This window comes from Anas acuta, chromosome 23 (assembly GCF_963932015.1).
Source record: "Anas acuta chromosome 23, bAnaAcu1.1, whole genome shotgun sequence".
Classification (NCBI taxonomy): Eukaryota; Metazoa; Chordata; class Aves; order Anseriformes; family Anatidae; genus Anas; species Anas acuta.
In genome coordinates this window covers 1,023,544-1,051,068 of record NC_089001.1, presented here as the reverse complement: position 1 = coordinate 1,051,068, position 27,525 = coordinate 1,023,544, and the positions used below count along the sequence as shown (strand labels likewise).

At 58.0% G+C, this 27,525-nt stretch overlaps 1 protein-coding gene across 4 annotated transcripts in view; it reads right to left on the bottom strand.

The window, feature by feature from the left end:
• DSCAML1 (DS cell adhesion molecule like 1) overlaps positions 1 to 27,525 on the bottom strand; it is a 96,819-nt gene that overhangs the window by 12,574 nt on the left and 56,720 nt on the right. For 3 of the 4 annotated variants that reach the window (XM_068659247.1, XM_068659244.1, XM_068659246.1), the window contains exons 4-16: positions 15,554 to 15,700; positions 14,149 to 14,427; positions 13,100 to 13,375; positions 12,392 to 12,688; positions 10,167 to 10,439; positions 6,660 to 6,938; positions 6,373 to 6,492; positions 6,060 to 6,236; positions 1,604 to 1,803; positions 1,103 to 1,199; positions 793 to 921; positions 214 to 381; positions 21 to 91 (exon numbers count right to left, since the gene is read on the bottom strand). In XM_068659247.1, the coding sequence (XP_068515348.1) occupies positions 21 to 91; positions 214 to 381; positions 793 to 921; positions 1,103 to 1,199; positions 1,604 to 1,803; positions 6,060 to 6,236; positions 6,373 to 6,492; positions 6,660 to 6,938; positions 10,167 to 10,439; positions 12,392 to 12,688; positions 13,100 to 13,375; positions 14,149 to 14,427; positions 15,554 to 15,700 (2,513 nt within the window). Of the gene's footprint in view, positions 1 to 20; positions 92 to 213; positions 382 to 792; positions 922 to 1,102; positions 1,200 to 1,603; positions 1,804 to 6,059; positions 6,237 to 6,372; positions 6,493 to 6,659; positions 6,939 to 10,166; positions 10,440 to 12,391; positions 12,689 to 13,099; positions 13,376 to 14,148; positions 14,428 to 15,553; positions 15,701 to 27,525 lie in introns of those variants that run through there. The other variant, XM_068659248.1, reaches the window with a different exon arrangement.

Sequence of the window (27,525 nt, the reverse complement as noted above, 5' to 3'; positions counted from 1 at the left end):
AGTGCCCCAGCCCCACACACCTTCCAGGTGACCTGGATGCTCTGGGACGTCATCGGCTGCAAGGTGACATCCATCGGAGGCCCATCAGGAGCTGGGGATAAACAGACCCAACAGAGGGTGTTGAGAAGGGAAAGAAACCCCTCGTCACAAAAACACTCATCCGAAAGAGAGCTCAGCTGCAGCCAGCTTTACGTGGAGGACACGCAGCAGCACCTGCTTCCTCCGTGCTGATGGTGAGCTCCTTGCTGGGCTCGCTGCGGCCGATCTTGTTGAAGGAGTACATGCGGATGCTGTACACCGAGGCGGGGTGGAGGTCCACGATGTTCGCCTGGTTGATGGTCGGGGAGATGTTGCGTGTAGACTGCTTAAAATCCCAGGGATCTAGAAAAACCGGAAAATAAGAAAATAAGAATTCAGCACCCGAACGCCATCCCCTGGGCTGTGGCACCAGGAGGGACGTGTCCCCATGCCGGGCAGGTGGTGCTGAAGTCCCCAAAGGCTTTCACAGTGGGGACCCCCACCAGAGACGCTGCGTCCCCCTCCTTGCTGTTGTGTGGCTCGCAGTTTGGCTCTTTGCAAACATTGTCTCTTTAAATATTCCCTTTCAAATGCTCCCATCTAACATAAATTACCATATTTCACGAATGCCGCTCTCTCCTTTCTTCATCAAAGGAGCTGGGGTGCAGAACATTCCCTTTACGGGGGTGATGGGGCCAGCTCTGCACCTGCCGGCACAGCCCTGCCCCAGGGAGCAGCCGAGCCCTGGCCACGGGGTGGGCCACCAGCACCTACCGGACTTGTTCTTGTACTCGATGTCGAAGCCGGTGATGATGCTGTTCCCGTCGAACCGCTGTGTCCATCGCAAGTTCATGCTCCGGGCTTTCACCTCGCGGATCTCCAGCTCCGGAGGGTCAGGGGGCTCTTGGGGAGACACAGGGGGGTCAGGAGCCAAAGCGCGGGGTGACAGGGAGAGAAAAGCCCCAGGAACAGCGGGACCCCGTGAAGCTTTGCCACATCCCACACCCCGTGTGCGAGTTCCCATTCCTTCAGCAGCCTGCAGCCCTCCTGGGTTTGGTGATGGGCAGTGCACCGGGGCGCGTACCTTGGACTGTGAGCTGGATCAGGCCTCTGTCTTCACCATACGAGTTGATCGCATGACAGGAGAAGAAGACGGAGTCCCCGCGGTCAGCTGGTTTCAGCTAGGAATATTTTGGGGAGAAGAAAGGAGCCAGCTCAGCCTCAGCTGCCCCGAGCCCCCATCTTCCTGCAGGGACCCCAGCGCGCTCCTGCCCCGGGGGAGCTGTGCCTGTGGGCGCAGGTTGCCCCAGAGCCCTACCCTCTGCTCAGGTGTGCACAGAGCTTTTATTCTTTGAGGTGTCCCTGGTGCTGCCCAACACCGTTAGAACCAGATCCCATTGACAGGAAGGCGAAATTTAATGCAAGGCCAACGTAACCCACTGGATTTCATTTTCAGGGCCATCCCAGCACGAGAGCAGAGGCTGGTTTTAGCTCTTCGCAGGCACCGCAAGCAGCTTTTCTGCCTTCACTGCCCCTGTGCCAGGTGTGAAAGGACGCTCGGGACCCCCGCAGCCCAGCCCCTCACCTTGAGGGTGGAGATGACCTCGTCGCCGTTGTCCTTGGTGGTGATGGCGTAGCGCATGTTGCGGTCGGGGTCGATGACAGTGTCGCCCTTCTCCCAGCGGATGATGATGGGCCGCTCGCCCCGCGCCGTGCAGTTCAGCTCCTTGCTCTGCCCCTTGATGGCGATGGTGGTGTTGGGGTGGGACGTGATCATGGCAGGGACTGCGGGAGGGAGACGGGGGTCAGCACCCCCTCGGCTCGCCCGGCGGGCACAGCCACAGCCCCCGGACCCCCGTGGGGAGGCGGTGGGTGCGGGGCTCACCGAGAGGCCGCGCAGCCCGAAGTGAAATCATTTCGCTGCATTATACGGCTCAGGATCATAAAATAATGAAGCAGATAAATTTTATAATGCATAGCATTACACCGGGGTAGACAATAAAACGTGAAAGACAAATAACCAAGCGCACACTATAATGAAGAGAAAGCCTCCAGTCTGAGACGTGCGGGTATGAATTATTGACTAAGGTTTTACACTCCCGAGGATGAGAGGAAGAATGTTTTCCATCACAGATTTGCATAATTCACTCGTATAAACCTGGGCAGAATATAGAGCGCGATTCCACATCAGCAAGGCAGCTTTTGCATTGCAGATGCCAGAGAAATTTCCCCCCCCACCCCCTCGAAGATTCACCCGAAGATGCAAAGCAGGGGAGGGGAGCCCCCAGCCGTGCCCGCCGCCCACCCGGGCGCAGCACCCTGCGGGGTGCCATCGCCACCAGGAGGCCTGGGGCTTTGGGTGGGCGAGCGGGGCTGGATGCTGGCAGCGTGGGGCGGCACCACCACGGCTCCTCGGAGCAGGAAAACAGGCTGGGGGCGGGGGCAGCCTGGGTAAGCCGAAAAAAATGTAATGCATAAACAAACAGCGCTGCCGAGTCCCGCAGTAATATATGATAATGACAATCCGCAAAGGCAACACACACTGTTATAATGGGACACAAGAGGCTCTAATGAGCTACGACTTCTCGGCTTTCTGTGGCAATGTAATTCAATTAGCAGCTGAGGAAACCTTTCCTCCCGAGCTGCCGGCATTTTCAGGGTGCGGGGCGTGCGCCCACGTGGCTGGCACGAGGCACGAGCCCGGCCGCGGGGACTCCTCCGCCTCGTGACAGCTCCTCAGGAGCCCGTGGAAATCCTGCCCGCGGCCAGCCCCGAGGACCCCGAGCTGGCACGGAGGGGCAGGAGCAGGGAGAAAATAGCAGAGCCCGACCTGCTCAGCATGCAGAGGAGCACGAAGGCCGGGACCCTCGGCCAGAGGACGGACCCGGCTCTCCCCGGGGCTCTGCGGAGGAGCCAGCCCTTTCCCTGCACGCGGTGCCCCCGGGAGAGGAGCTCTGTTTCAGGCTCTGCTTCGCTGAAATGCACTTATTGATGTTTGATTAAAAGCATCTCCTTGGATGTAAACATATCAACTTCCCTCAATTGCCGGGGTCCCAGGAGAGCAGCACGTAGCCCAGAGCGGAGGAAGCAGCAAAACAAACCCGAAGAAAACCCCAACCAGCCCTGCACACAGCATGGACCGGGGCTTGGAGGCAGCAGCCCCCTGCACACCATCCCCGGTGCTGCCCGGTGCCACCAGCACACCCCCACACCCCGTGCTGGTGCTGCCCCATGCCCACGGTGACCCACGGTGTGCTCTGAGCCCTGTGAGCATCCTGCTGGGGCCGGCTGCAGGGAGGAGGAACAGGGGAGGAGGATGCTCATGGCTGTGTCTCCAGCAGCCTCCTTCAGCCTCCTCACATGCGCAGGATCCTGCACACCAGAGCCCGGGTGCTGGGCGTGCGTGGGATCGGTGCTGAGCACCCCAAACCCAGCCTGTGCATCCTGCCCCGGCACAGAATGGCTTCCCTCGAGTTCAGCTTCCCTCCTGCGCTGTCTGACATCCCATCCCCTGCCCCCAACCTGCTCGGCTGCCCCAGCACTGCCCCGCTGCTCCCCTCCGAGCCCATGGCCCGTGTTAACACAGCCCCAACAAGAGGCTGGTCCTGTCTGCTGGGCAGAGATAAGAGAGATGAGCCTGGCCACCGAGGGAATTGTCAGCACCCCACAGGCTCTGCTGTCCTTACCCTGGCTGGGGCAGGAGCAGCTTCACAGCCCGGTGGTGACAACTCAATGAGAACGGTGACACCGGTGACAAGGGCTGCTCCTGCCTCCCTCACCCCCCTCTCTCTTGTTTAGAGCCAGCTCTGTGATGTTAATTTGATTGCACCCGTTTCAGCTTCCTTTCTACACTGATTAGCTGAGTTCCACCTGAAGCACGAGATTAATTCAAATTGCATGGAAGCAATCAGTTCTGCTCCTGCAGGAGGACACCGAATGCCCTGGCACCTCGGTCCTGCCCGGTGCCCGGCGAGCCCCCCCAAGGCTGGAGGAGCCCCCCGAGCCTGCACTGCCCCCGGGGACCCGACCAGCTCCATCCCTGGCTCTCTGCTCCCGACGCAGCCATGTGCGAAATGGCATTTATCACGCGCTGTGATCTCCTCACCTGCGCCCGGGCCAGCGAGCTGCCCCCCGGGTGGCTGCGCGCTCCCGTGCCCTGCTCCCAGCCTCCAGCTCCCCACAGCTCCTGCTCTGCAGCGCACCCGACCTGCTGCTAACAAGTTGCCTTCAACAGCACGGATGAACGCGCCAGCCCTGCACGGCAGCAAGGTATTGCTGCTCCCAGACAAGTGCCCGTGCTCAGAGCAACTTCGTGGCACGGTCCCGGGGCCAGCGCACCCCCCGAGCGCCCTGCACGGGATGGCACCCCAGGAAAAGGCTGGCCCAGCCGGGGCCCCGAGGGTTAAATCTGCACGCAGAGCCCTGCGGTTTCCTCCTCGGCACCTGACGTGCAGCAGCTAACTGCTCCTGGCACTGGTGGGGCTGTGCACGCTCCTCTGATTTATTGCCTGCCTGCCTTGGTTAGCCCCGCGGAGCCGGCACCGCAGCACCCGGGACGTGCCGTGCGGCCGGGGGCTGCACCTCCTGCCCCGCCTGGTGTGTGCTCCCCTCTGCCCGGCTGACCGCGGGTTTGGGCTCTGATTAACATTCATTTAACACTGTCTGCAGTGGCCTGGCTTTAGACGAAAGCCAGTGCTGATCTCGCTTTAATTGGCCTGACATTTCACTAAACAAACAAAAATCAAAAAAATGAAACAAAACAAAGAGCCCCATATAATGCTTAATTGGCTGTGGCGCTTCGTCTACCTATTCATTCAAACCTTTTCAAAGGCTGCTGAGGTCTCCGGGAAATGTAAAAGCACATGCATAATAAGGTTATGTGCTATTCAAGTCAGCAAGCAACCTGTCCTGGGATGCAATTATACCAGATAGCAGGGACAAGGCAACAGTTCAGGCTCCAAGACTTCTGCACACTCACTCGGGATTAATCGCCTTGACTTTGTACCTGCGCCTTATTGAAGTATGTTGTTTGAAGTCGCTCGTTTCAATTCATCAATCAGCGGGATAAATTAAACAGCTGACAGGGAGAGGAAAAGGCTCCCCTCAACCCTCCCCGCAAGAAACACAGGAAAGTAGACGCTGGCTGGGGAGGGGAGACGCCGGAGTGAGAGGGAGCGAGAGGATGCTGCTGGGCGGTGGGCTTTGGGCTGGGGGGAGCTGCAGGGGGGAGGCTGCAGGGGGGAGGCTGTAGCCCTGGCCACTCGCAGGGTTTCTCTTCGCAGCCAGCGCCGGGTGCGAGACCTGGCCGTGATGCAGCATTGTGCACGTGCCCAGGGATTTTGGGCATTCAAGGGAGTGCCTGCTGCCAGCTCCAGCTCCCTCCTGCCTCTTCGGCACCATCCCTCCCCTCTTTGTTAGTGAAATGATGATTCTAAGATGAATCTAACATGGGGAACCAGCAAGAAAGCAAGAGCCTGATGCTCTCGAGGGGTGCGTGGAGCCAACAGAAGCCAAATCCAGGTGTAAGGACAGCCGGGAGGGGAGCCGAGCGCGCCACTCTGGCACCCTGAGGATGCTGCCGCAGGAACCAGCAGGACCAGGCTGTCCTCCCCTCCAGCACCTCTTCCTGGAGGCTTGAACTCTTACGGCAGCGGCAATCAAAATAAATAAAGAGGAGCTGGCGATTATGTATTCTGCTGATAGCAACGGGAGAGGAATCCAATAATAAGCACGGTTCAAACACGGTGTCTAACAACACTTCCCAGCCCATCCCTGTCAAATTAGCGAAGCTATTTCCTTCCCTCCCGTATGATGTAGATTGATTGCCTGGTTTTATTTAGGACTAAGTGTTTGTAATCGCATAAGGGAAGCCGGTCCCTGCAGGAGGGCAATCGATGCCCCCCGTGCCCCGCATCGATCAGGGGCTGCGCGGTGCCGGGCCAGTCCCTGTGTGTGCAGCGGGCTGTGCTCCGGGGGGGGCACCCCCTGCAGCCCCCCCTGCAGCCGTGCCATGCCCCAGCCCCCCCAGCACAGCTACTTACTCTTCACGGTGAGGAACATGGACTTGCTGATGTCCGTGCCCACCCCGTTGCTGGCCTGGCACAGGTAGTAGCCGATGTCCTCCTCCAGCACGTGGCGGATGAGCAGGGAGCTGTTGGGGAGGATCTGGATGCGGCCCGTCAGCGGGATGGGGTGGTACTGCTGCGGGTTCCCACTTCCTAGGAGGGGGCACAGACACGCAGCCATCAGAGCTCAGCCAAAAAAGAGGGGCTCGTGGGGCTCGATGCTGGGCTGGCCAGGCTGAAACGGGGAGACCAGAGATCCCCAAATGCTGCCGTGTTGCCTCTCACGTACCTTTTGCGTGCTTCCACATGACTTTCGGAGGCGGGTACCCATCGACGGAGCAGTTCAGCACCCCAGCTTTACCGTAAATGCCATCCTGGTTGTTGGGCTGCACCACAAATCGAGGAGGCACTGGGTAACAAGAGCACAGAGATGGCTGTGAGAGCCCAAACCCCAGCAGATCGTTCCCACCTGCATGCACGTGGCCGCCCTGGCTCCCCTGCCTGCTTCCACCCCTGCTACGTCCATCGGTGCCCACCCACCCCAGCCCGACGTGGGGGCAGCCCCGGGGTGCTCACCCCGCACGATGAGCTGCCGCTCGCGGCTGACGGTGGCGGCGGCGTTGCTGGCGATGCAGGTGTAGTTGCCGTTGTGCTTGAGGGAGACGCTGGAGATCTGCAGGGAGCTCATGAACTCCTTGCTCTCGATGGTGACGCCCGAGCCAGAGAGGATGACGTGCCCGTCCTTCCGCCAGGTGATGTGGATGGGCATGTCCCCCGAGGACACCACGCAGGGGATGTAGAGGAGCTGCCCGATGGAGGCTGGGGGGAACTCGAAGGGCTGGATCAGAGGAGGGACTGTGGAGGGGAGAGGCAGAGCACGCTGTACATCCCAGCCCCTGCCTGAGGGGACAGGCTGGTGGCAGGGGGATGGAGAAAAAGCAGCCGGGCCTGGCTCCTGGCCCTCACAGCAGGTCAGTGCCCACCGGCCCCGTCTCACCACAGGGCACAGCCTGGCGGAGGAGCGAGCCTGCTTGCCATAACCACATCTCACAAAGCCGTTGCTCTGTCACCCAAAGCATTTGCTGCCCAGAAACTGAGGCGGGCTTCTGTTCCAGCCAGCAACGCTTCCAGGAGGGGGTGGCAGCAGGATGTGACCCACCGGGGAGAGCCACCGCGCTCAGCCCAGTGCCAGGAGCCACCCCGACCCCCTCTGTGCACACCAGCTGAAATTCCACCTCAGCATTTATCTGCTCGCAGAAAAGCAGTTATTAGATGGATGCTTTTCTTAAAGGCACTGGATTCAGAACCAGCCATTATCTTTCTGATAACTTAATTAGGCAACCGCAGCATCTCTGGCAATGTGGGAGGGGGAAGAAAGCATAGAGAGGGAGACAATTAGCTTAACAAGGCTCAGCACCTGGTAGACGAGATCCTCTTTCCGCAGCCTCCATAATTAAATTAGCAGGCTGCCAATTGTCCCCTCGGCAGAAATAAGATGCCCTCTTGTACAGACGCGGGAGCCCCAGCAGGGAAGGGCTCACCGCGCCGCCGCGCACGCCCCCGCACTCCTGCACGCCGTCCCCCATCTCCACCCACACCTCGACCAGTGCTCTCCAGTGCTCCCAGTGCTCAGAACAGGCTGCTGGGGGCTCCAGGGCCGAGTCAGAACGGGGCTGGCCTCGATGGGGTGGCCCGAAGCCTGGCCAGGAAGCCCTACAGAGCAGAAGGTGCTGGGGGCTGCTCGCTGCCCCCTCGGGGTGCTGCCCGTGTGCGCACGGGTCCGGCCCGGCCGCCTGCCCCGCTGCCAGCTGCAGCGACGTGGCTTGAGCTGCCGGAGCCATGGAGCCAGCAGTGCCCGTTTTCCATAATTAATGAATAATTAATTGGGAATGCGCTGCAGTCTATTGCAGAGTGGGGCCGGGCTTGTGCATCTCCAAACGCCCCACGGGCCACTTCCAGCACACGCAGCCTCTCGGCAGAAGAGCTCTCCTGGTTCCAGCTCCCCTTAACCAGGGCTTAACACGAGTCTTCCTTTCCAAATTGATTCCCTGCTACATATTCTCCTTTTTTCAGCACTTCCCAGGCTCTCCTGCACCTCAGTGCACCCCAGCAGCGCCGCAGAGCCCCACATCCCTCACGCTGTGCCCGACTGCAGAGTGGCTGAGCTGGCATCCCCACGGCTGTCACCTGGGCAGGGCTGTGTGACAGCCCCAGGACAGCACCAAGGCCACACGTGATCAATTAAAACCTTCAAAGATGTCTGTGGGAATAACGAGCTGTCAGGGCACCTCGGCTGGGTGCTGGGATCATGCTCCCAGGGGACGCGTGGAGAAGGGACCCAGGAGCACCCCCGGCAGCCTGGGAAGCCCTGGGGAGCGGGGAGGCTCCGAGCTGGGACACGGGGACCTGGCAGCTGGGCAGGAGGCTCAGGGACTTCCCAACGGGGGCAGAAACAGAGATCAAACTGAACGGCGTGATCGGGCCAGGCACTGACATGAGGGGGCCGTAAAGCTTTTACTACGGCTTGCTTGGGAAGACCTGCGGCGTAACTCACTTGTGGCACGCGGCGCGCTCGCCAGGCACTTGTGGCACTAAAAGCTTTACGGCGCCCGTACCATCTCTGTGCACTTCTATTTCTTTATTCTGCTCCTCGGAGTAGGCTCCAAATGTAGTCGAGGGCATTCTCAGTTTTCCTCCCCGGGCTTTTATCCGGTGGCCATAAAAACACCCAGGCAGGCAGGGCCGGGTGTAAATCTCCAGCCTGCGTGCTGCAGCTGGGATGAAGACGTCCGGCACAGCCAGAGCCGTGAGCCTCCCAAATAGCACCGCACGGCACCGTGCTCGCCCTGCTCAGGCTGTCACCGGCCCCTCGCCCAGGCAGTAAATCCAGGCTCAGGGGGGTTGCACGGCAGCCGCTTCCCAAAATATATGGATAAACTTCAGCATCCAGTGTCTGCCTTCCAGCAACTGGCAAAAGAGCAGCACGTAATTCAACTTTGCTTGCGCACATCCCTGTAGGTACTCCCTCCGTGAGGATTTTGGTTTAAGGTGAGGAGAACAAAGGCTGGCCGTGCCCTGCACTGGGGGTGTGAGGGGAGAGGGGTCCCCTCGGCGCTGCCCTAAGGTTAGCTGCAGCCCACGCTTCCGCCTGCAAAGCCTTGCAGAAGAGCATCAGCTAATCAAGGGGTAGCATCTCTAATCAGCTTGATGCTCTCTCTTGCTAACCTGATTCCTAATAAGAAAATGGTGGATGGAAGGGGAGGGAGGGGGATCAGCATAAAATCCAGTCCATAAATACCCGGCTCGGTGAGACGGAGGCAAAGACAATTGGCCAGCTCCGTCCCCAGCGTGGCTGTGTTTGTCTGAATGATTTACTGCAAACACTGAGCTGGCGACAGGCAGAGCCGACCCGACAACTCTGAGGACGGGAGATACGATAGCTCCGCGCGCTCATAACACAATCTCAGCAAGTCACTGGGAGGGAATGCATCCGACTCAATTCATTAGGACTGATAGCTCCCTCAATGGGGCTGAATAATTGATGGCCTGGAGAAGCTTTTAAGATGTTCTGTGCGCTTGGAAGACCGAGAGTATTATTTTTTTAAAAGCTAACACACAGAGAAAAACATCAGTGAAGGTGATCCGAGCAAAGGTTAGATGTTTTAATACGCTGTGTTTACACCGCAAATCCTTGCTCGCTGCGTGTAACAAGAAATGGATCTGGTGCGGCTCGGGGCAGCAGCAGGCACGCAGGTGGGTGCAAGGTGGCTGGGCTGAGGCTGCTCTGCCTCTCCTTGGTGCCGAGGGATCACGGCCAGTGTCCGGACACAGAGCACCCTGCACGGTGCTGCCCTGCCTCTGCCCACAGCAGGAACAGCCCCAACACTCCCCAAAGCACGATCGGAACGGCCCCAACGCAACCCGAAGGAGTTGCCCTAGGAGCACGCTTGTGCCTTGCCCCGTTCTGGGTGGGAAAGGGGCTCACAGCTCCTGCCTACAACGTGACCAAACTTCTGCAGGAAGCACAGGGCTCCCTGGGCTGGGGAGGGAACTGCAGGACCCAGGCAATCCCCACCCGCTCACCTTTCACCGTGACGTGCACGCTCTGGCTGATGGAGAGCTGGGGCTGGATCAGCACGCTGCACAGATACTCCCCTTCGTCCATGCCTTTCTGGACGTCCATCAGCTTCAGGGTCCCGTTCTCAAAGACCACTTGGCGGTGGTTATCAGGCAGCAGCAAAGAGTCCTTGTACCACTTGATGGAGTAATAGGGGTACCCGATCACCCTGCAGTTGATGAAAGTGTCCCTACCCGCTACCGCCGTTATGTTCTTCATCGCTCGGATGCTCGGGGGACCTACATAGTGGGGAGGAAGGAAGAGGCAGGCTAGGTTAATTCCGAAGGGCGGCTTGTTTGCACACAGATCTGCGAGTGCAGAGCGAGCTGCGCAGGCGAGAGAGGTGACGACAGAGCCAGGACCCCGCCTGCCCAGCAGCAGCCTCCAGCGAGAGCCCCTCGCGCACACCTACAAAAGAAGAGCTGCAAAAGTGGGGGCTGCGACCCTTGGCTGCAGCCAAACTTCAGCAAACTCCCCCTGGTCTTGCAGGCACCATGCTTAGGCTTGAATTTCCAGGGACGTCAAACGCTGCCTGGGAGCGCCCTGCCCCGGAGCACATCCAGCCGGGGCTCCCAGGGGAGCTTCAGGAGACGTCTGGGGAGCACCCCCCGGCTGTCCGGCTGCTCTGCCCCTCTCAGGAGGAAGCTGTCTGGGCTTTGCCATCTCCTTGGCAGAGAGCTGCATCCAGGAGCCCGACTCCCATTTGGCAATTTGTTTGATCTCCACTAAAAGGCACCGTTCGGAGCTTCCCGTGGGCACCCCGAGCAGTGCCAAAAAGCCAGGCGAGGCAGCCCACGGCTCCTGGCTGGCTCTCACGCTGCCTGAAGGACTGGAAGTGTTGCAGGTGAGTATTGCAAGGAGAGGTTTCACGCTTCAACAATTACATTGTTCTCGTGGCCATTGTGTAAAGCAGCAAACTAATCTCAAGATTAACCCTATCTCGACTCCTCGCCCCGAGCGCGTGGCAGGATAACAGCTGAGCAGATGCTCAGGGTGAGATCCCCATTGTGAAAGCACGCTCCCTCCTGAGATCCTTCAGCGCCCAGGGTCCCAGGAATAAGGGGACTCGAGGGGGCCAAGAGCAGGGAAAGAGAAATTAGCAGCCTGCTCTCGGGCCTGTCACAGGGACCTGCTCAATTATTCCAGGGGAAAAAAAAAAAAAAAAAAGCCTGAATCTTATCTAGTGACAGGCAGTCAGGAACTGGAAGAGGGGGGAAGAAAAGAAGACAATGAAACGTCCTCATTCAGAACGCTGCTCCTGCTTCTCGTGCCTGGGAGATGAACTTGCTCCAAATTTAGCGGTAAGTGGCAGCAAAATTCAGACTCTCCTGGGATTCCAGCCAAAAAGCCACTAGATCCATTTCAAACCTGAGACACAGACAAACACAGCCCTTCAAGCTTCTTCCTCGGTAGATAATTTAATGTTACCTTGACTCTGGCTCCCACCTATAAGACTAGAAGCTTTAACTGCTGGTTATGAATGGGCAGAGGCTTACACCGTGCCCCATGCCTCGGAGAACGCCCTGGAACGCACAGAACAACACGCTCCAGCCACAACAACGCGGTGATTAACGCGGCCATGGCTTTTAGCAGACAAAGAAAACACAGACATGACAAATCCGAGCTCGTTTTCCACGATTTCCCGTGCTGCCTCATCGTTGCTTGCATTGAGGATCCCTGCGCCCACGGGCACCTTCCTGCCAGGGAGTGGGGCTGGGACTGGGGTGGTGTGGGGGGCTAGGGGGCCGTGTGGGGGGTCTGGGGATGGTCTGGGGGACACATCGCAGGCAGGTAAAAAGGAGCAGGTGGCTCTTGGCCAGTGCAGGTCACTTCTGCACCACCCCAACCTCCTCTGCAGGGTCCTTCATGGGAAGCACTTGCTGCACAGACCCAAAGCCTGGAAGGGGAGACAGCAGACCCCAGCGGGGAGGCACTGCCACTCTGGAAGCCTTGTTCTGGCTCTCCAAGGTTCAGAGAATAGCCGTGCACTCAGTTCAGCTCCCTGCTCTGAGCCACAGGGGAGCTGGATGCCTCGGGCAGGGCTGGGGGCGAGCGGGGCAGGAGGGGGCTGCAGAGACCTGCACAGCCGGGAAATGGGGGGGGACGGGGAGAGAAACGATCTGGCGGGGAACAGAACACAACCAAAAGCCCAGTCAAAGTCCTATTCTGATATTTAAAAGTAGACAGGCACCTCTTACGTTTATTCGCGCTTGGTATTCGGCGCTGCCCACCGAGTTCCGCGCGGTGCACCGGTACACGCCGCCGTCCTTGATCTGCGGGCTGGTGACGTTCATGTGGCTCACCGTGGTGCCGTCCGACATGGTGTACTGGTTGGTGCGGTGCCCGTTGTCCCGCGGGATGGGCTCGTCGTCCAGGGCCCAGGTGACGGTCGGGGGGGGCGCGCCCTTGGCGGCACACATCAGGGAGAACTGCTCCCCGGGGTTCACCACCTTCTCGCTGAAGGAGGAGACGATGCGGGGGGTCCCGTCTGGGGGGACCCAGAGGGAGGGGGGTTAGGGCACGGCAGCCACCGGCAGCAGTCACCCGCACCCCCCACACCTGGTTGATAAGAGATTTTGGCTCGAGGGGATGCCAGGCTCAGCAGTGCCCATCCCTGCTCCAAATACGCAGAGCCCTGCAACCCCGCCTGCTCGTGGAAGGCAGCTCCTCAGCACAGGGCAGGGGATGGACAGGTCAGTGCAGGACCCTGATTTTGGCCCTTGCCCCTGCCTCCCCGAGCTGCTTGCAGACAGTTTGCACAGCCCAGGGGCTGGGTGCAGCCTGCCCCAGTGGTGCTTGCTTTCCTCCGTCCATGCACAAAGCACCCTGCGGATGCGGCAGCTTGGCGAGGGGCAGAGAAACCTCCCAGCTGGCCCCCACCCCGAGGAAGCCAGCTCACCCTCCAGCGTGATGATGGAGAAGTCCTGTGCCGTCTGGGACTTGCGGGTGGCAAAGCACTGGTAGGCTCCGGAGTGGCTCTTCTGGGCGGCCGTGATGAGGAGGGTCTCGTTGCTGATGCCCCGGATGGAGATGTAGTCATCCACCACCACCAGCTCCGTGTTGCGGTACCAGCGGATGACGTACTCGGGGGACCCGCTGAGGGCACAAGAGAGGATGACGGTGCTGCCAATGCCCGTTTTGAGCTTCTTTGGTGTGAGGGTCACACGCAGAGGGTCTGTGCAAGAGAGGACGAGAGCAGGAGAGGAGTTGGCTGCGTGGTGGTGGCGGGCTGTGGGGGCAGGCAGCCGCAGGCCAGCACGCACCGCGCGGCTCTCATCCTTCCTGTACTTTTCCACCTTTCCTTCCCTGGATGTGCCAGCCCGACTACGTGCAAAATGTCACCGTAGAACAAGGCAGGTGGCCTCCTTGCCCTTCCTTGTGCTGCCAGCCCAGCCTTTAACGTTGGTCCTGGTGTAGGGGCAGGGTGGCTGGAAGCAGCTGTCGCAGCGGGGATGTGGCCGGTGCAATGGGGCAGCGCCGAGCCGGGGACGTGCCAGGGCGGCTCCGGGGCTGCTGGTGACAGCAGGAACCCCCAGGAGCAGAGCAGGCAGTAAATATTTGGCCTGCCCAGATGGTATTTACTGTTTGGCTGGAGCTTATTTTATGTAAATCAGCAAAACAAAGCGCAGAGGCACCTAACAGGATATCGCCATCCAGCAATTTACATCCCCTGCTATCGCTCTGCCTTTTCCAGAGGTCCCTCTCTCGGCCCAGATTAAAGCGGTAAATCAGGGGCTGTCGGCACGTCCTCGGCTGCAGCATTATAAACTTCCCCCAAACGCTCCGAGCACCGCATCAGACACGCTGCGTAGCGCGACGGCGGGCTCCAATGCGTGCCATGCCACGCTGAAACATAAAGCTTGTCATTTACACAGCTTTAGAAAGGCCTCGGGGCTGGAGCCTCACACAGCCCGGCAGGACGCAGCTCTCCCCGCCGCCGGCACTCACCTATGACCGTGAGGGTCCCGGTGACCTCTGCAGACCCGAAGGTGTTGGTGACCTCGCAGATGTAGGTCCCGCTGTCCTCCACGCGCAGGTCGCTGATGCTCAGCCCCGTGATGCGCTTGGCCCAGCGGCTGTCGGCGGGCAGCGGGCGCCCGTCCTTGAGCCAGCGGATGGCGGGGTTGGGGTACCCCGAGGCGATGCAGGGCAGCTCCACCAGCCGGCCCGCCTTCACCTCCCGGGACTGGAAGCTGTCTAGCATCGTGGGGATGGACTCCGCTGGGTCTGGGGTGGGAGAGGGAATAAACTCACCCGGAGAAGGAGGGGAGATGGGCTCCTGCCCTGCAGCCAGCAGGCTGAGCTGGTTTTAACAGGGAGGAGCCAACAGCTGTCTGAGCCGCCTGGGGACGCCGGGGGAGCCTGTGCACGGTGACACGGGGACCGGCGGTGACACAGGGACCGCCGGGCCACCTCGGCATCAGCTGGCACTGAGCGGCTCTGCCCCTCCCTGGGGAAACGCAGCCGAGGAGCTGGTGGGACGGATAAACACGGCACTGGAGGAATTACTCAAGGTGACACGTAATTGGTGCAAAATACACAAATTCGGTGGCACATTTCAAAATTTACAAGCAAAGGGGCCCATCAGGCAGCTGGGAAAGGAGAAAATTAATCACCAAGTCTCAGGCGTGAAATTAAATTCCAGGGGAAAGAAACCTCTTTCATTACTCCCAAGCAGAAGTAAAACGCCGTGACGTGTAAATAATGACAGCGACCAGGAGGGGACCGAGGCACCGCGAGTGTGCATGGGGAGGGGACGATGCAATCCACGGCCACACTGCGGGGTGGTTTGGATGGGAGTGGGACCGAGCAGGTCCAGCAAGCCCGGCTGTCCCCGACCCTCTGCGGGGTTAATTCGAGGAGTTAGAGCAGGAGAGGAGCCCTGGGAAAGCCATATGGCGGGGAGCAGGGAGCTGCAGCTGAGTGGCAGGAGAGGCGATGCGGTGGCGAGTCGGGCGAGTTCCCTCCCTCCCGAGCAGAGTAATTTGGGCAGTCAGCGGAGCCGGGAGCGCCCCGAGACAGGCGGCACTACGGACTGCGCTACGCTCTGCTGCAGTATCGCTTGCACGTTCGTCGCATCGCGTCAGGCTGCTCACATCGCGGGCTGTCACATCGCATCGCCTCGCGCCCCGTCGCCTCTCGCTCAGCTCGGGGTGCTGCATGGCATGGCGAGGGGCGGCACGGACCCCCTGCGCAAACCCCCGGCACCCTCCCGCTGCCAGGATGGGAGGTGGGGATGCTGCAACATCCCCTGCACCCCCAGGAGACGATGGGGAGATGGGGAGCGGGGTGCAGGCGAGGCTGGAAGCTGTCACCAGGTGCCTCGGCAGCACTGCTGGCACCGCGTGCTCACCTGACACGGAGAGCCGGGCTCCGTTGCTCTGGCGCGTCTCCCCGCTGTACTTGTGCTTGGTGATACACCTGTAGGTGGACAAGGCATCTTCCTTCTGCACGTCCGATATGTACAAACCTCCGTAAGAAGTAATAAAAAACCTATTTTCTGCAGAGACAAAGAGGAAAGGGAGGGGAAGGGTGAGCGAGGTGGCCCTGGTGCCGCACATCCCCTCCCAGGCACCCAGCACCTGAGGCAGGCAGAGCCCCCGTGCTCGGGGCCAGGAGCACAACACGGTCCTTCCCCACCGGGACCGTCTCTGCCATCATGTTTGGGGGCCAGCTGGCAACTTCAGGCCAAAATGGGCGAGCAGCAGTGCCTGCAAGAGGAGCCCACGCGTGTGCAATATCAGCACGTGGGTGTGCAACAGCAGCCGGGAGTGTGCAGTATCAGCCCGCCGGGCTGCAACAGCATCCCACGCATGTGCAACATCACCATGGGGGTGTGCACAACTGAGCACGTGTGTGCAATATCAGCACGGGGGTGTGACAGCAGCCTGCGCATCCCCGGGCACTGCCTGGGCGGTGGCACTCATCCTGCAGCACACGCAGCTGCCCAGGCACCAAGGCAGGGGCAGGGTGTCCTTGTCCCCACCCGAAGGCCACATCTGAGCCCCACCAGGGCCCCGCAGCAGCACGAGGAGGGCAGCGGGCACGGCCCCGGGCTGGCCGTGGGCTCACAGCGATTCCGCGGCTGCGGATGGAGAGGGGAGCACACACCACGAAACCCATCTCCGTGTGCTGCATAGCAACGCTGCAATTAAAAGTGAATCCGTCCTGCTGAGTTAATAATTAGCTTAACTTACTTAGAAGCATGTGAAAACAAATAAGGGCTTGAGTTGATATTTGAGCACCAGGGGGAGATTGCCGAGGCCACCAGGTAGTGCAGCACGGACCCCGCGGTGCTGGCCAGCAGCTTTCGGGCTGGTGTGCACAGGGGGAAAGGAGTTGTTCACTCTCCTATGAAGCCAGCCTCCCTGTCAGGCCTGACCTCTATAATTCATCATGAATATCAACAGTAATTAACATTAATAGGAAGGCCTGCACCGTGGCGCAATTGAGCAGCAAGGTGGGAGGCAGGGCAAGCGGAGGTACCGGGGAGAAGCTCTGGGTGTCCGCGCTCCCCTTCCCACCTGGAAGACACCTTTCATCCTGCTCTCCTACCAGCACCGGCAGTGAGAGCGAGCCTTTGATCCCAGTTTCTGTGGGACCTCTGGGATCCTTTCAGCTGGCAGAAGCTCAGCTGGGATGGGGTGGTACATCTGTTCGGCTGCACCACGTTGCCAGCCAAGCCACCCCCTGCTGAAACACAGCGAGTGCAGATAAGCAGAATGTAATTAGCAGAGCCAAATGTTTGGAGTCGAAACCTCTAAACCTAGATTGTAAGTCAGCAATGGCTGCAAACGGCTCCTTCAAACCCTGCACCATGATGGGTGATGACAAACAGCTGCTTTTTCTTCCAGCACCTTTTTGAAGTACTTGGTTATTCTTGATTTAGGTGGTAGACGGTGCCATGGTCAAGCCCTTAACAGCAGGAAAAATGCAAGCGGAATACGGGGATGAAAGGAAAACCCTCGTGGAGCCGCCTGGCAGGATGGCAGAAGCCTCTCCCTGCCCGCTGCAGCAGCACTTCAGGCTACAGATCAACACAAAACAGGGCTCTTCACCGCGGAACTGGAGCACATCCACCGCAAAAGCCAAGCTGATGGCAGCCCTGAGCCCTGCTGGCACTACCCCACTCCAGCTGCAGCTTAGCTAGATGTATGTATTTGACTCTAATTGTTTGATATGAGAGCATTAGGGACTCTAAACAGAGAAGAAATAGCAGCCTTAATAAGATACGAGCCCAGCCATAGCTAACAGAAGGCAGAGGCTGGAAAGCCCGTGCAGATTGCCCCTGGAAGGACAGGGAGCAGCCCCACGATGCTCCCCACACCACCAGCAGCATCCTGCGAGCTCGGGACAAGGCTTGGAGGGGTCAGAGCTCTGCAGCCAACACCTGCAGACACAGATCTCCCTCCCCACAACGCCAGCAACGTGCACACTGCACCACGGTGCAACGGGACACAAGCGCACGGTGGTGCCAGCCTCGTGCCCTGCGCCCTTGACCGGCGGCAGCAAGGTTTTAATGCGAGCCTCGGTAAGAGGGGAGGGGGAGCAGTCCTGCAAGGACTGAAACCACATGCAAATCAGGCATTAATTTTTCATCTCCCATCAAACCAGTAAGCAAAGAGCATTGGCTGCACTGGAATTTGAGAAGGGGGGGGGGACCAGTTTCTATGGAAACAGCTGCTGCATTTTGCAAAGTGCTGCGCAGCCCCAGCTGGCCTCCCCCCGGCGCAGACACTTCTGTGCATGCCCAACTGCAGCCCCGCTCCTGGGCACGCTCATGCTCCGGAAACAAAGGCGTGCAGGAGCGGCGTGCAACGAGGCCGAGGGGCAGCAGGACCCTCGGGCAGCTTCCCGGGCAGAGATGTGCGAGAAGATGAACTCGAGGACGAGAGAATCGCTGCCCACGAACACAAAACCAGCCCCCTCTGATCCCACCCAGGGCACCACACCAGGATCCTGGCACTCATTGGCTTCCACAGACCCTGTGCCCAAAGTCAAGCCTCCGAGCCAGAACGTGAGCATAGGCTTGGAGCCCAGAGGAGCCGCAGGAAGGCAGCTGGCACAGCAGCACCCACCCTGATACCTCCCTGCATGGGGCAAGGCACTCTCTGGGCTCCTCTCCTGTGCAGCCTCCGTGTGCTGAAAGCTCCCAGACGGGCAGAGAAGCTGCAGGTTTTAGTGCCGGCCTTGCTGCCACGCAGTGACAGGAGGCATCTGCCCCCGTGCAAGCCATGCCATTGCATTCAGCGTAAGGTCTACACAACCTGACAGCACAGCTTCTATTTTCTTTTTTTTTTTTCTTTTTTTTTTTTTTTCAACAAGGGACAAATAACTTGGCCAGGGAGCGCTGCACTGGTTCAAGGGAAAGATGCGGGGCAATAATTGATGTGAACGGCTCTGACGGAGACCTCACCGAAGTGACTTATGGCTCAGTTAGCTTGCGAGATTAACGTCGAAGGTCGCGGAATAAAATCAGATCTTTCTGCCTGCCAGGAGGAGGAGAAGCTTTACGGGATACAGAGGATTAAGTACGTCCACAGCCAGGCTGGAGCGATGTGCCTCTAATAACTCTTGCAGGGAGACTTTGCTGCTGCCGAGGCAATGCCTCTCCAAGCCTCCTACCTCCCTCTCCCCCCAGTTTTGGGGTACCAAAATTGGGGAGCTGGGGCTCAGAGGGGAGCAGGGCAGCTGGGAGCCCCCAGGAGCCAAACCTTTCCCCCACAAAGGGAGAAACAAGGGGGAAAGCACAGAGAAGGCATGGAGAACATTAGCAGGGTCTCCTGCTGTCGGTGCTCACATGTACACACGCGCTCTCTGCTAGGGAAACCTCTTCCACATCCAGCTGCCTGTAGTGGCCATGAAACCTCAGCGTCAGTCCCAAGGGCCTTCCAATTTCAAGAGAAAAATTACAGCCAATGCAGGTTACCAGTTACGGCTCCATCCAATATAGATTTATAAAAACAATGGGGTCAGGGCTTCAGGAGAGAGCACATTTTATAGTTCATAAGACTAATGAGATAACTTCCCCTCAGTACTCTGGGGCCAATATTTCCTTACGCAGTCTATTTTAACTGCGGGAGAATCAATAGGTGCCAGCGTTTATGAATTAGCCATACTTGGAGCATATGCAACCCAAGGCATCCCGGACAAATTCAATAAATGTTTGGTGCTATTTCTGGCCACGTTTAAAGTGACAAATGCCTCCCTGGGGGACAGCCACGGAGAGGGAAGCCCCAAAGCCCAAAGCCCGTGGTTTTCCCCGGCTGCTGTGGCCGCTCTCCCCGTGCGCCGTTTGCCCAGCACGGGACTGGAGCGGGGAGAAGCAGCCTGGGCTCACCAAACCCAGCCAGGAGGGACCCCCGGTCTTATGGCAAGGGGCTGCTCCAGCAGCCAAACTGATGGCTCTGGGAGGCAGCGGGGCCATGGCCATGCACCACGGGTCCCTTTCATCCCGGCTGCCTGACCCCAGGTTCGGCGCCACAGCAAATGCCTGGAGCAGAGAGCGCCTGGATTAGGCGCGAAGATTAAAGATCCATCCATCCATCCCAGGGATGTTAAATAGGAGCCGCGACTCAAGCCCAATGCAAATTTAATAAGAGCTGCACGATATCTGACAGATTTATTTACATGTTTCCCTGCACACGGGATCCCAGGGGACGTGTAAGGCAGTCACAGGCTCCCCAGCCCTTTCAAAGGAAACACATTTCTCCTACACAGCCATGCAAAGCTGAGCGGCGCAGAGCAGCCGAGCACCCAGCAGAACATTTCCACCTTGAAGTTCCGTGGGCATCTGTAAAATAACCGACTCCAGCTGAGTAAGTGGGTCACGCTTTGTACCAAAGGGCTCCCTGGCTTCTTTCTCCTCCTCCTCGATCCAGGAGGAACGGGGCTTCGCTGCGACAAGAAAACCCTGCCCTAGAAACACCGTCATCTCGGGGAAGCTGCAGTACCTGCGCCTGCAGCACCCTGACCATGCCACATCCTGGGGCCGGCAGCAGGGTGGTGGCACTTTTAGGGAAAGGTTTCCTGATGGAAAAGTCCAGCCCTGTGGCAGGGGCCGTGCGCCCTGCCCATCCTGCTGGCCGGTGCCGGGTAGCAGCGTGGTGCTCAGCGCAGCACCGAGGTGCCAGCGGGCTGCGGGCACGCAGGAGCCGGAGCGCATCGTGGCACCGAGAACCAGCCTCCTTCACGAAGCTCCCAAAAATAAAAACCCAGCAGGCTGGATTGCATCACTGCCTCATCCAGATGCGGTGCGTGCGGTGGAGGCTTTGGCAGGACCCTCCCCCTGCAGACCTAAATATCACCCATCCCTTCCCACGCCTGCTCCCAGGCTCCATCCCCCCTGTGCCGGAGCAGCGGCGGCGACAGAAACGCTGAATCGCTGAATCACGGCAGTGGCTGTGGGGCACGGCAGGGAACTGCACCCCAAAACCATCCCCCCCCTTTCACCGGGGCTGCTGAGCTGGAGAGGGGAGATCCACAAAGGAGGGATGAAAGTTGGGGAGTCATGACAGGCTTTCCGCCTCCCCTCCTTAATCTCCTTTATAAGCACGGCTCTATCTCCTCCCGTTACAGGATTAACACCCATCTCTCATTCTCCTCTTGCAACAAGATTTTATTTCTAATTACGCTGTAATAAAACTGGGCGCGCTCCCAGGGTTTCTTCCAAATGACTTGTAGACACTCGGCGAGATTGGATCCTACTTGGGCCCATTGTCAGCGCGTCTGCCTGACATTCATTAGACATGCATGAGGGAGATGTTTTAAGAATGGAATTGCATTTAAATGGGTTTCCTGAGAGGAAGAGATGAAACAAAAAAAAAAAAAAAAAGCACGGAGAGAGAGAGAGAGAGGGAGAGAAGAAAAAAGCAGGAGCAGTTGAGAAGCGGATGTAATTGTCACCTCCCTGTCACACAGCTGCCAGGCAGCCCCAGCGCCGCGTCCCTGTGCCCACGCACCCCAGGGCGCAGGCGGGGGTGAGCCCAGTGCCCGCGCACCTGGGGCCAAATTACGGGGCTGGGGCTGCCCTCTGGGGGCTAAATCCCCTGAGAAATCCCACCCCGTGCACTCCAGAGCTGAAGTTCAGCGGCAGATAATTTTCTGGTGCATTAACTCTTAATGCTTTACAGAATTACCTGCAGAAGCCCAGCCTGCAGGGGACGGGGGAATAAACCCAGAAGGGAACGCCGTGCTTTCCCCCAGCTTCATGCCAGGCTCTGACCTCCGGATTTATGGCCGGGGCAGAGCCGGGCGAGCGGCGGTGCGTGAACACCCTCTGCAAACACCAGCTGGAAAGAGGAGGCACGCACAGCCTCCAGCTGGCAGAAGACATTTATCACCTCCTGCATGGGTACCCCACCGTGCCCGTGCCCTCGTCCTGCGGCAGCGGCACTGTGGGCACCCTCTGCCGGCACCCCGGAGCACCCAGCTCCTGCACTCCCTGCCTACCAAGGTTTGGGGCAGAGTTTTGGGACACCCCAAACGTGGGGTGTGGGAGGCAGCCGGCAGCAGCTCCCCCAGCCTGGTGGCCGCAGGCACCACGGGAGCCGCACGCTTGGAGCTGGCACCACTGCCCCAGCCCACCGCGGCCAGCGCTAATGACGGCCACCAGCTGCTCGGATGCAATCTGCACAAATTAATCACCTGCAGCATGGCGAATCATCTCAGGCGAGGCAGAGGAAGTTAATCTGTGTGTGGACACCCGGATCGGGGGGAGCAGAAGCCGGTGAATAAATTACTCAGGTCACAAGGAAGCTGCCAGGTGAGAAGCACTTTGTTAGAGCTCCCCCACACAGTGGCCCCAGTCTCCCTGCCACAAATCACCTATTATTTCCCGAAATCCTACAGGCCAAGCAGCAATCAGCATCTACGTCACTTTATTAGTGCAGTGGGTTCGCTTCCTGTGCTCCTCTCTCTTTGGGCAACGACGGCACACGGGGAAGTTTTGGTTTTGTGCACGGGGAGCCTTTTAAAATGGCAAAGCTGCAAACACGACCCCGGTAGATGCTTAAGGAAATCGTCTGCAGAAACGTTAATTTCATTTAACACGAGGCAATGAGAAATGGGGCTGTCACTTTAATGTTCCATGCATATATTACTTCCAGGGCTCAGTTCCCTCAGACATTTTCCTGCTCCAGTTTATCTGCTGGCAGTGTGCGGCCGTCGCGCATCTAACGAGCTGCTATCTGGATGCAACTTCCCAGATACGGGCTGAGCAGTCAGCAAACTTGGGAAAACAGATGTTAAGAAAGATCTCTTTCTATTAACTCCCTTGGAAGCAGCGCATCCTGCAGGGCTGGTAGGAGTTATTAAATCAAGAGTAATTATTTACCAAAGGGCCAGTCTTGGAACTCGTTTTCGTAGGAGGCAATCCAGAATGATGCTGCCTACAAAATGGGATCTGCGGGGGTGTAAAGGAGAGCAGAACTCGCCCCCACGGGTTTCAGGACGCCGATGAGTCCCCGGAGTTTGTTGTGGAATTGTGGCTGCTAAAATAAGAGCTGGATATGGGCAGTGAAACCGAGAGTATTTGGGGCTGGTTGTAGCGGTAGTGGAAGTTATTTCGGAAAGGAAACAGCCGCGCTAAACCAAAGCAGCAGAGAGAAATCCCCGGGAGGGCACGGGGGGCTCAGGCACAGCAGCCGGCGCTGTCGAGGAACGAGGAGGAATCCAGCTCCCGAGGTGGTCCGGAGACGCCTAATGCCGGCAGAAAATTACCCAACGGGATGAAGAGCATTACAAAATGAATAGGAGGGGACTCGAGATTTCCATGGCTAATCCTGTTAACGAGACAATTTCTTATCAAACTCATTATGTGGCAGAAAGCGGAGGGGAAGGGCGGCCGGGGAGCAGGGGGCCGGAGAGGAAAGGCAGCGCTGAGCCGAAGGGCAGCCCCTCGGGGGGCACCGGGGGCACGGGGAGGCGAGCGGCCCCCCCAGCCCGGCACGCCACGGCTCCGCGGCACCGGCGTCACTTCAGCAAAAATTGTATTTTCATTTCCAAGGACAGCTAAATATTACTAGAATGACATTTACCGCAAAATAGTGCCGTCTGCTTTCAGATATATTACGAGTCCTCTCCCAGCGCTCAGCTGCAGCGGGTAGAGATTATGGCAGGCATAAAAAAAAATAAAAATCCATAGAGATAACACTCATTGCAAAAAATGATTTTTCTAGTGTAATTTTTTTTAACCTCCTATTACGAGGAGCCTCGTTCTCCGGGAGGAAGAGAAATGAAAGGCTTCAGCCCACGACGTGCACCCATGGCGGCACTGGCAGGGGGAGGCAGCGGGGGCTCCTGCGTGGCCGGGGGCTCCCCGGAGGGGCTGGGGAGCTCGGGCCCCCCCTGCCCACTGCTCCGCCGACAGCTTCCTCCCCTTCAGCTGTGCAAGAGCAGAGCAGAGCAGCCTGCCATGGCAAACTGCCACCGCCGACCGGGCTCCCCTATTCCCCAAACCTCACAGCCCCGGGCATGTTCCCCACCAGCCCCTCTGGTTTTGCCCCCGAGAGTCACCGGGGCTTTGCTGGAACTTTGCGTGCAGCGTCGATTTCTTCTCCTTCTTCCTTTTTTTTTTTTTTTAATTTGCTATTTAAAAAATCATGGAACTAGTCAAATTTCATGCTAATGAGAAGAGAATCTGGATCGAGGACTGTGCAAAAATTTGCATCTCAAAGAGGAAAACAGGAAGTCGCTAAGAAAGGAAAATCCAGCGCCGAGGTATCGTTTATGGCCATAATTAGGCTAATGCTGCCTCTGCCTCTGTCAGCTCATTTTCATCAGCCCCAGGGTGACGGGGGACAACGGAGAGCCCTGTGCAGAGGGGACTTCAGCCCCTGCCCACCTGGAGCCCTCTCCATCAGCACTGGCCCGGCACGTGCTGGGCTGCCCCCCTCTGTGTGCACCAGCGTGTTCCCAGGCTCTTAAATAAATAAAGGAGGAAAATATTGCAAAATCCGGTGCCAGGTCAGTGCTGACCCCCTCAAATCACACAGAGGAGGTTGCTGAGGTGCCCTGGAGCTGCTCCATGCAGGGCTGGGCACCCTCTGTGAAGGACACGTGTGACCTCGGGAGCTCCTGCACAGCCCCCAGCCCCCCCAGCACAAGGTGCCTTGGCACAAAGGGACAAAACCCACAGCCCTGGCCACCCCCGGGCACAGCCCGTCTGCCACCAGCCCACCCCGCCTGCCATCAGCTGCCAACAGAAAGCTGCAGCACAGAGCCAGCGGTGATTTTCCCCCAATTTGTAGGTTTTTTTTTTTTTTTCATCAAATTTGCCCTGATTTTTTAATTGGGTTTTGTTGCTGTTGTAGACGTTGCTATACAAACAGTTTTGAATAGCTCCAACCAAGGTATTTGCGCACAAAAATCCATCGTGATTGCAGAGAATGACAGAAATGTAAAACGCCTAATGAAAACAATGGGCAAAACAACAGGTACCTCGGTCCTTTCCCATCCATCGACAGCCCCGGGTTATTAAAAATAAAGGAGGGAAAAAATCCTAACATTTGCAATCAAATTGGGAGAAATCTTTAAAAGACAAATACCTGCATAGGAGGAAATTTGCTCCCCCCACGGAAGTCTGCAGGAGTTTCGCCATGATTATAATACGAGTCAGGCTGCTGGATAACACCGGAATTATTTTCCCCACTTACATTGTCAAATGATCATTTTGCCCTGCAGTGAAATCTCAATAATTATAACGCCGAACCATGAAAGAACAAAGAAATAAAAAAGCTGCGTGTTGTTTTTTTTTTTTCTTTTTTGTTTTCTGAGGATGGGGGGGTATAACGGCAATCACGGGGCTGAGTGCAATCTTCCTCTCATTATCTTTCTTAGGGCCGTGCAGCAGCGGCGAGATGTCCGCGTTGGCTGAGCGAGGAGCAGCAGAGCCCAGAGCGCCCTGAGAGCGAGGCCAGATGGAGGGGCTGTGCTGCAGGATGTGCCCACCCTGCCGGGATCCCTCCCCATACATCCCGTGGGTTTAGGGCCGCTCGGGAGCAGCGGGGTCCCAGCACGGCTCAGCCCCGGCCCCTTCCCAGTGGGAGCCCCGCCGGGACATCCCGCACACCCGCAGCACCCCGCGCACCCAGCTGCACCGCCAGCTCCCGGCGGAGGAAAACCAAGGGGAAATAAAAGAGAAAAAAGGGAACAGAAAAGGGGGGGCGGGGGGGATAAGGAACGGGAACAAGAAAAACAAGACGACAGAACGCTTGCTCCACAGCCCTCGGCTAAATTACAAACCGGTTTACTGAGGTGGAAAGCTGCAGTGAGCTGAGGAGGAATATGTGGAAACCATCTGCAGATTTAAAAATAATCTATTTTACGATCACCCTCGAACATATTCTATTGCAGAAACCAAATAGGATTTGTTGTTGTTGTTTTTGTGCAAACTGTTAGGGAAAAATTACTAGAAACATGCAGGGGGTTTTGCCTTCTTGAGTACTGAGAGTCTAAATATGCCCTTCCTTATGTTGAGAATAGTAACAGTCATCTTAAAATTAACTTGGTCTGCATCAGAGCTTAAAACAGTTGCAATTCAGAGCCTGCAAAAAGCAGGACAAACCTGCGCTGGGATATCTCGCGCTTCGAGCTGACAGATGTCTTCCTACATACAGTAAATATAGGTCGGCTTTTCCTACCCGGAGAACTGTGTATCTTAATTAACCAGGCCACTAGCAGCATATGTAATGATTTTTTGCAGCTTGCTAAGTAAACCTTGCCGTGGTGAGAGGCAGGAAACACAAAACGCGCGTGTGAACGGAGCCGTCTCCCCCTGACCTCACCTCCAGCCCCAGCCCCAGCGGCTCCGGCGAGCCTGGCGGTGCAGCCCCAGCTGTTATTTCACGCTACAAAATCTGCCTAACGAGACCAAACGGGCGCAGAGGCACGCGTCCTGCTCCGAGCAGAGTGCAGCCCATGGTCTCGCCAGCCGTCAGCCCCGACCCCGAGTTGCCGGCCACCCCCAGAGCTCGGCTTTACGAACGGCAGCCAGAGGGGGTCATTAAGCTTTGCAGACTACAACCTCACTCCGCGTTGTAAGCCACTTCTGGATTAAATTATCTCCAGGCTCGGAGAGCCAGAAACAAATGAGCTAATGAAATTCATGCTGCATTATGATGAGGGCTTGCCAAAGCAGCTGCAGGCGGGCGCTGAAGTCGGGGCGGTGGGCGCAAGGACGGCGAGCGGTGCACCCCCACCACTGCAAGCCCTGCTGTCTGCAGGCACTGGGTGTCCCACGAGGGCACCAGCGAAGGCAGACGCCTTGCCACAGCCTCCTCCAGCAGGTCTCTGTGGCTGCAGACCAGGCCATCCACCTCGGTCCTGTGCCACCTCCAAGCACCATCGGGGCCGTGCGGTGATGGCACCGTCCCCCCGCCTCGGAGGCGCCTGCATTTGGGTCGTGACAAAGGTCACCGCTGAAACCTCACGCGTGCTCGTCCCGATTCCAAGCACGCCAGCATCCCTTGGGATGAAAGGTGCCACAAAGCATGAGGGTGAGGAGCAGACGAGCGTGCCAGGGAAGGTGAATGCAGCGCTCGGTCGCCTCTCGCTAGCACAAGTCTGTCGTCATCTCGGGCATCTGCAGCAGCATCCTCCCACTCTGTTTACGTGCATAAGCAGGGCTCTCACTCGGAGATGCTCGCCATGCTTCTCACAGGGACAGCCAACACCTGAGAGGGGGAGCAGGGGAGGAAGTTTTGCAGCAAAACTCAGCCCTCCCCTTCAGGAGCAGCCAGGAGGAGAGCCATGTGCATGAGATGCAGCAAGAGGGAGGAAATGGGACCGACCTACGGAGCCCAAGGGGAGCAGCTGCTTGGCAAAGCCCAAAATGTTTATGCTGGGGATGCTCTGACTTCACTGAAAATGGAGTGAGAAGTTTCCTAGGACTTGCACAGGGAAGCGTGGAGGCCAGGGAGCTCTCACTACAAAATGGAAATGTGCAAGAGCCCTGCAAATTGCAGCATTGTACCGGGCTGAAATGAAGCCTGCTAAAGCCAGGACCACCTTTTGATCTGACGAGGAAAGCCAAAAGCCTCTAACGTGCAGGATTAAAGCCGAATGACCCTGTGCTGCTGCTGTGCCACTGTCCCGTGTGTCCAGGCACAGACACAGGCCAGCGAGGCGCATTCCCCTCCATCCCTCCCTACTGCTCAACAGGGGGAAAAAACAAGCAAAGTCAACTCGAACAAAGCGCAGAACTTCCTCCCTGCTCATTAGCACTGGAAAAGCAGCAGAAAAAAAAATCCCCAGGACATAACATCCTCTTTGCCTGTGAAGTCTGAATGGCTCGGAGAGCGGTTACATTTATTCTTTGCATTCCCC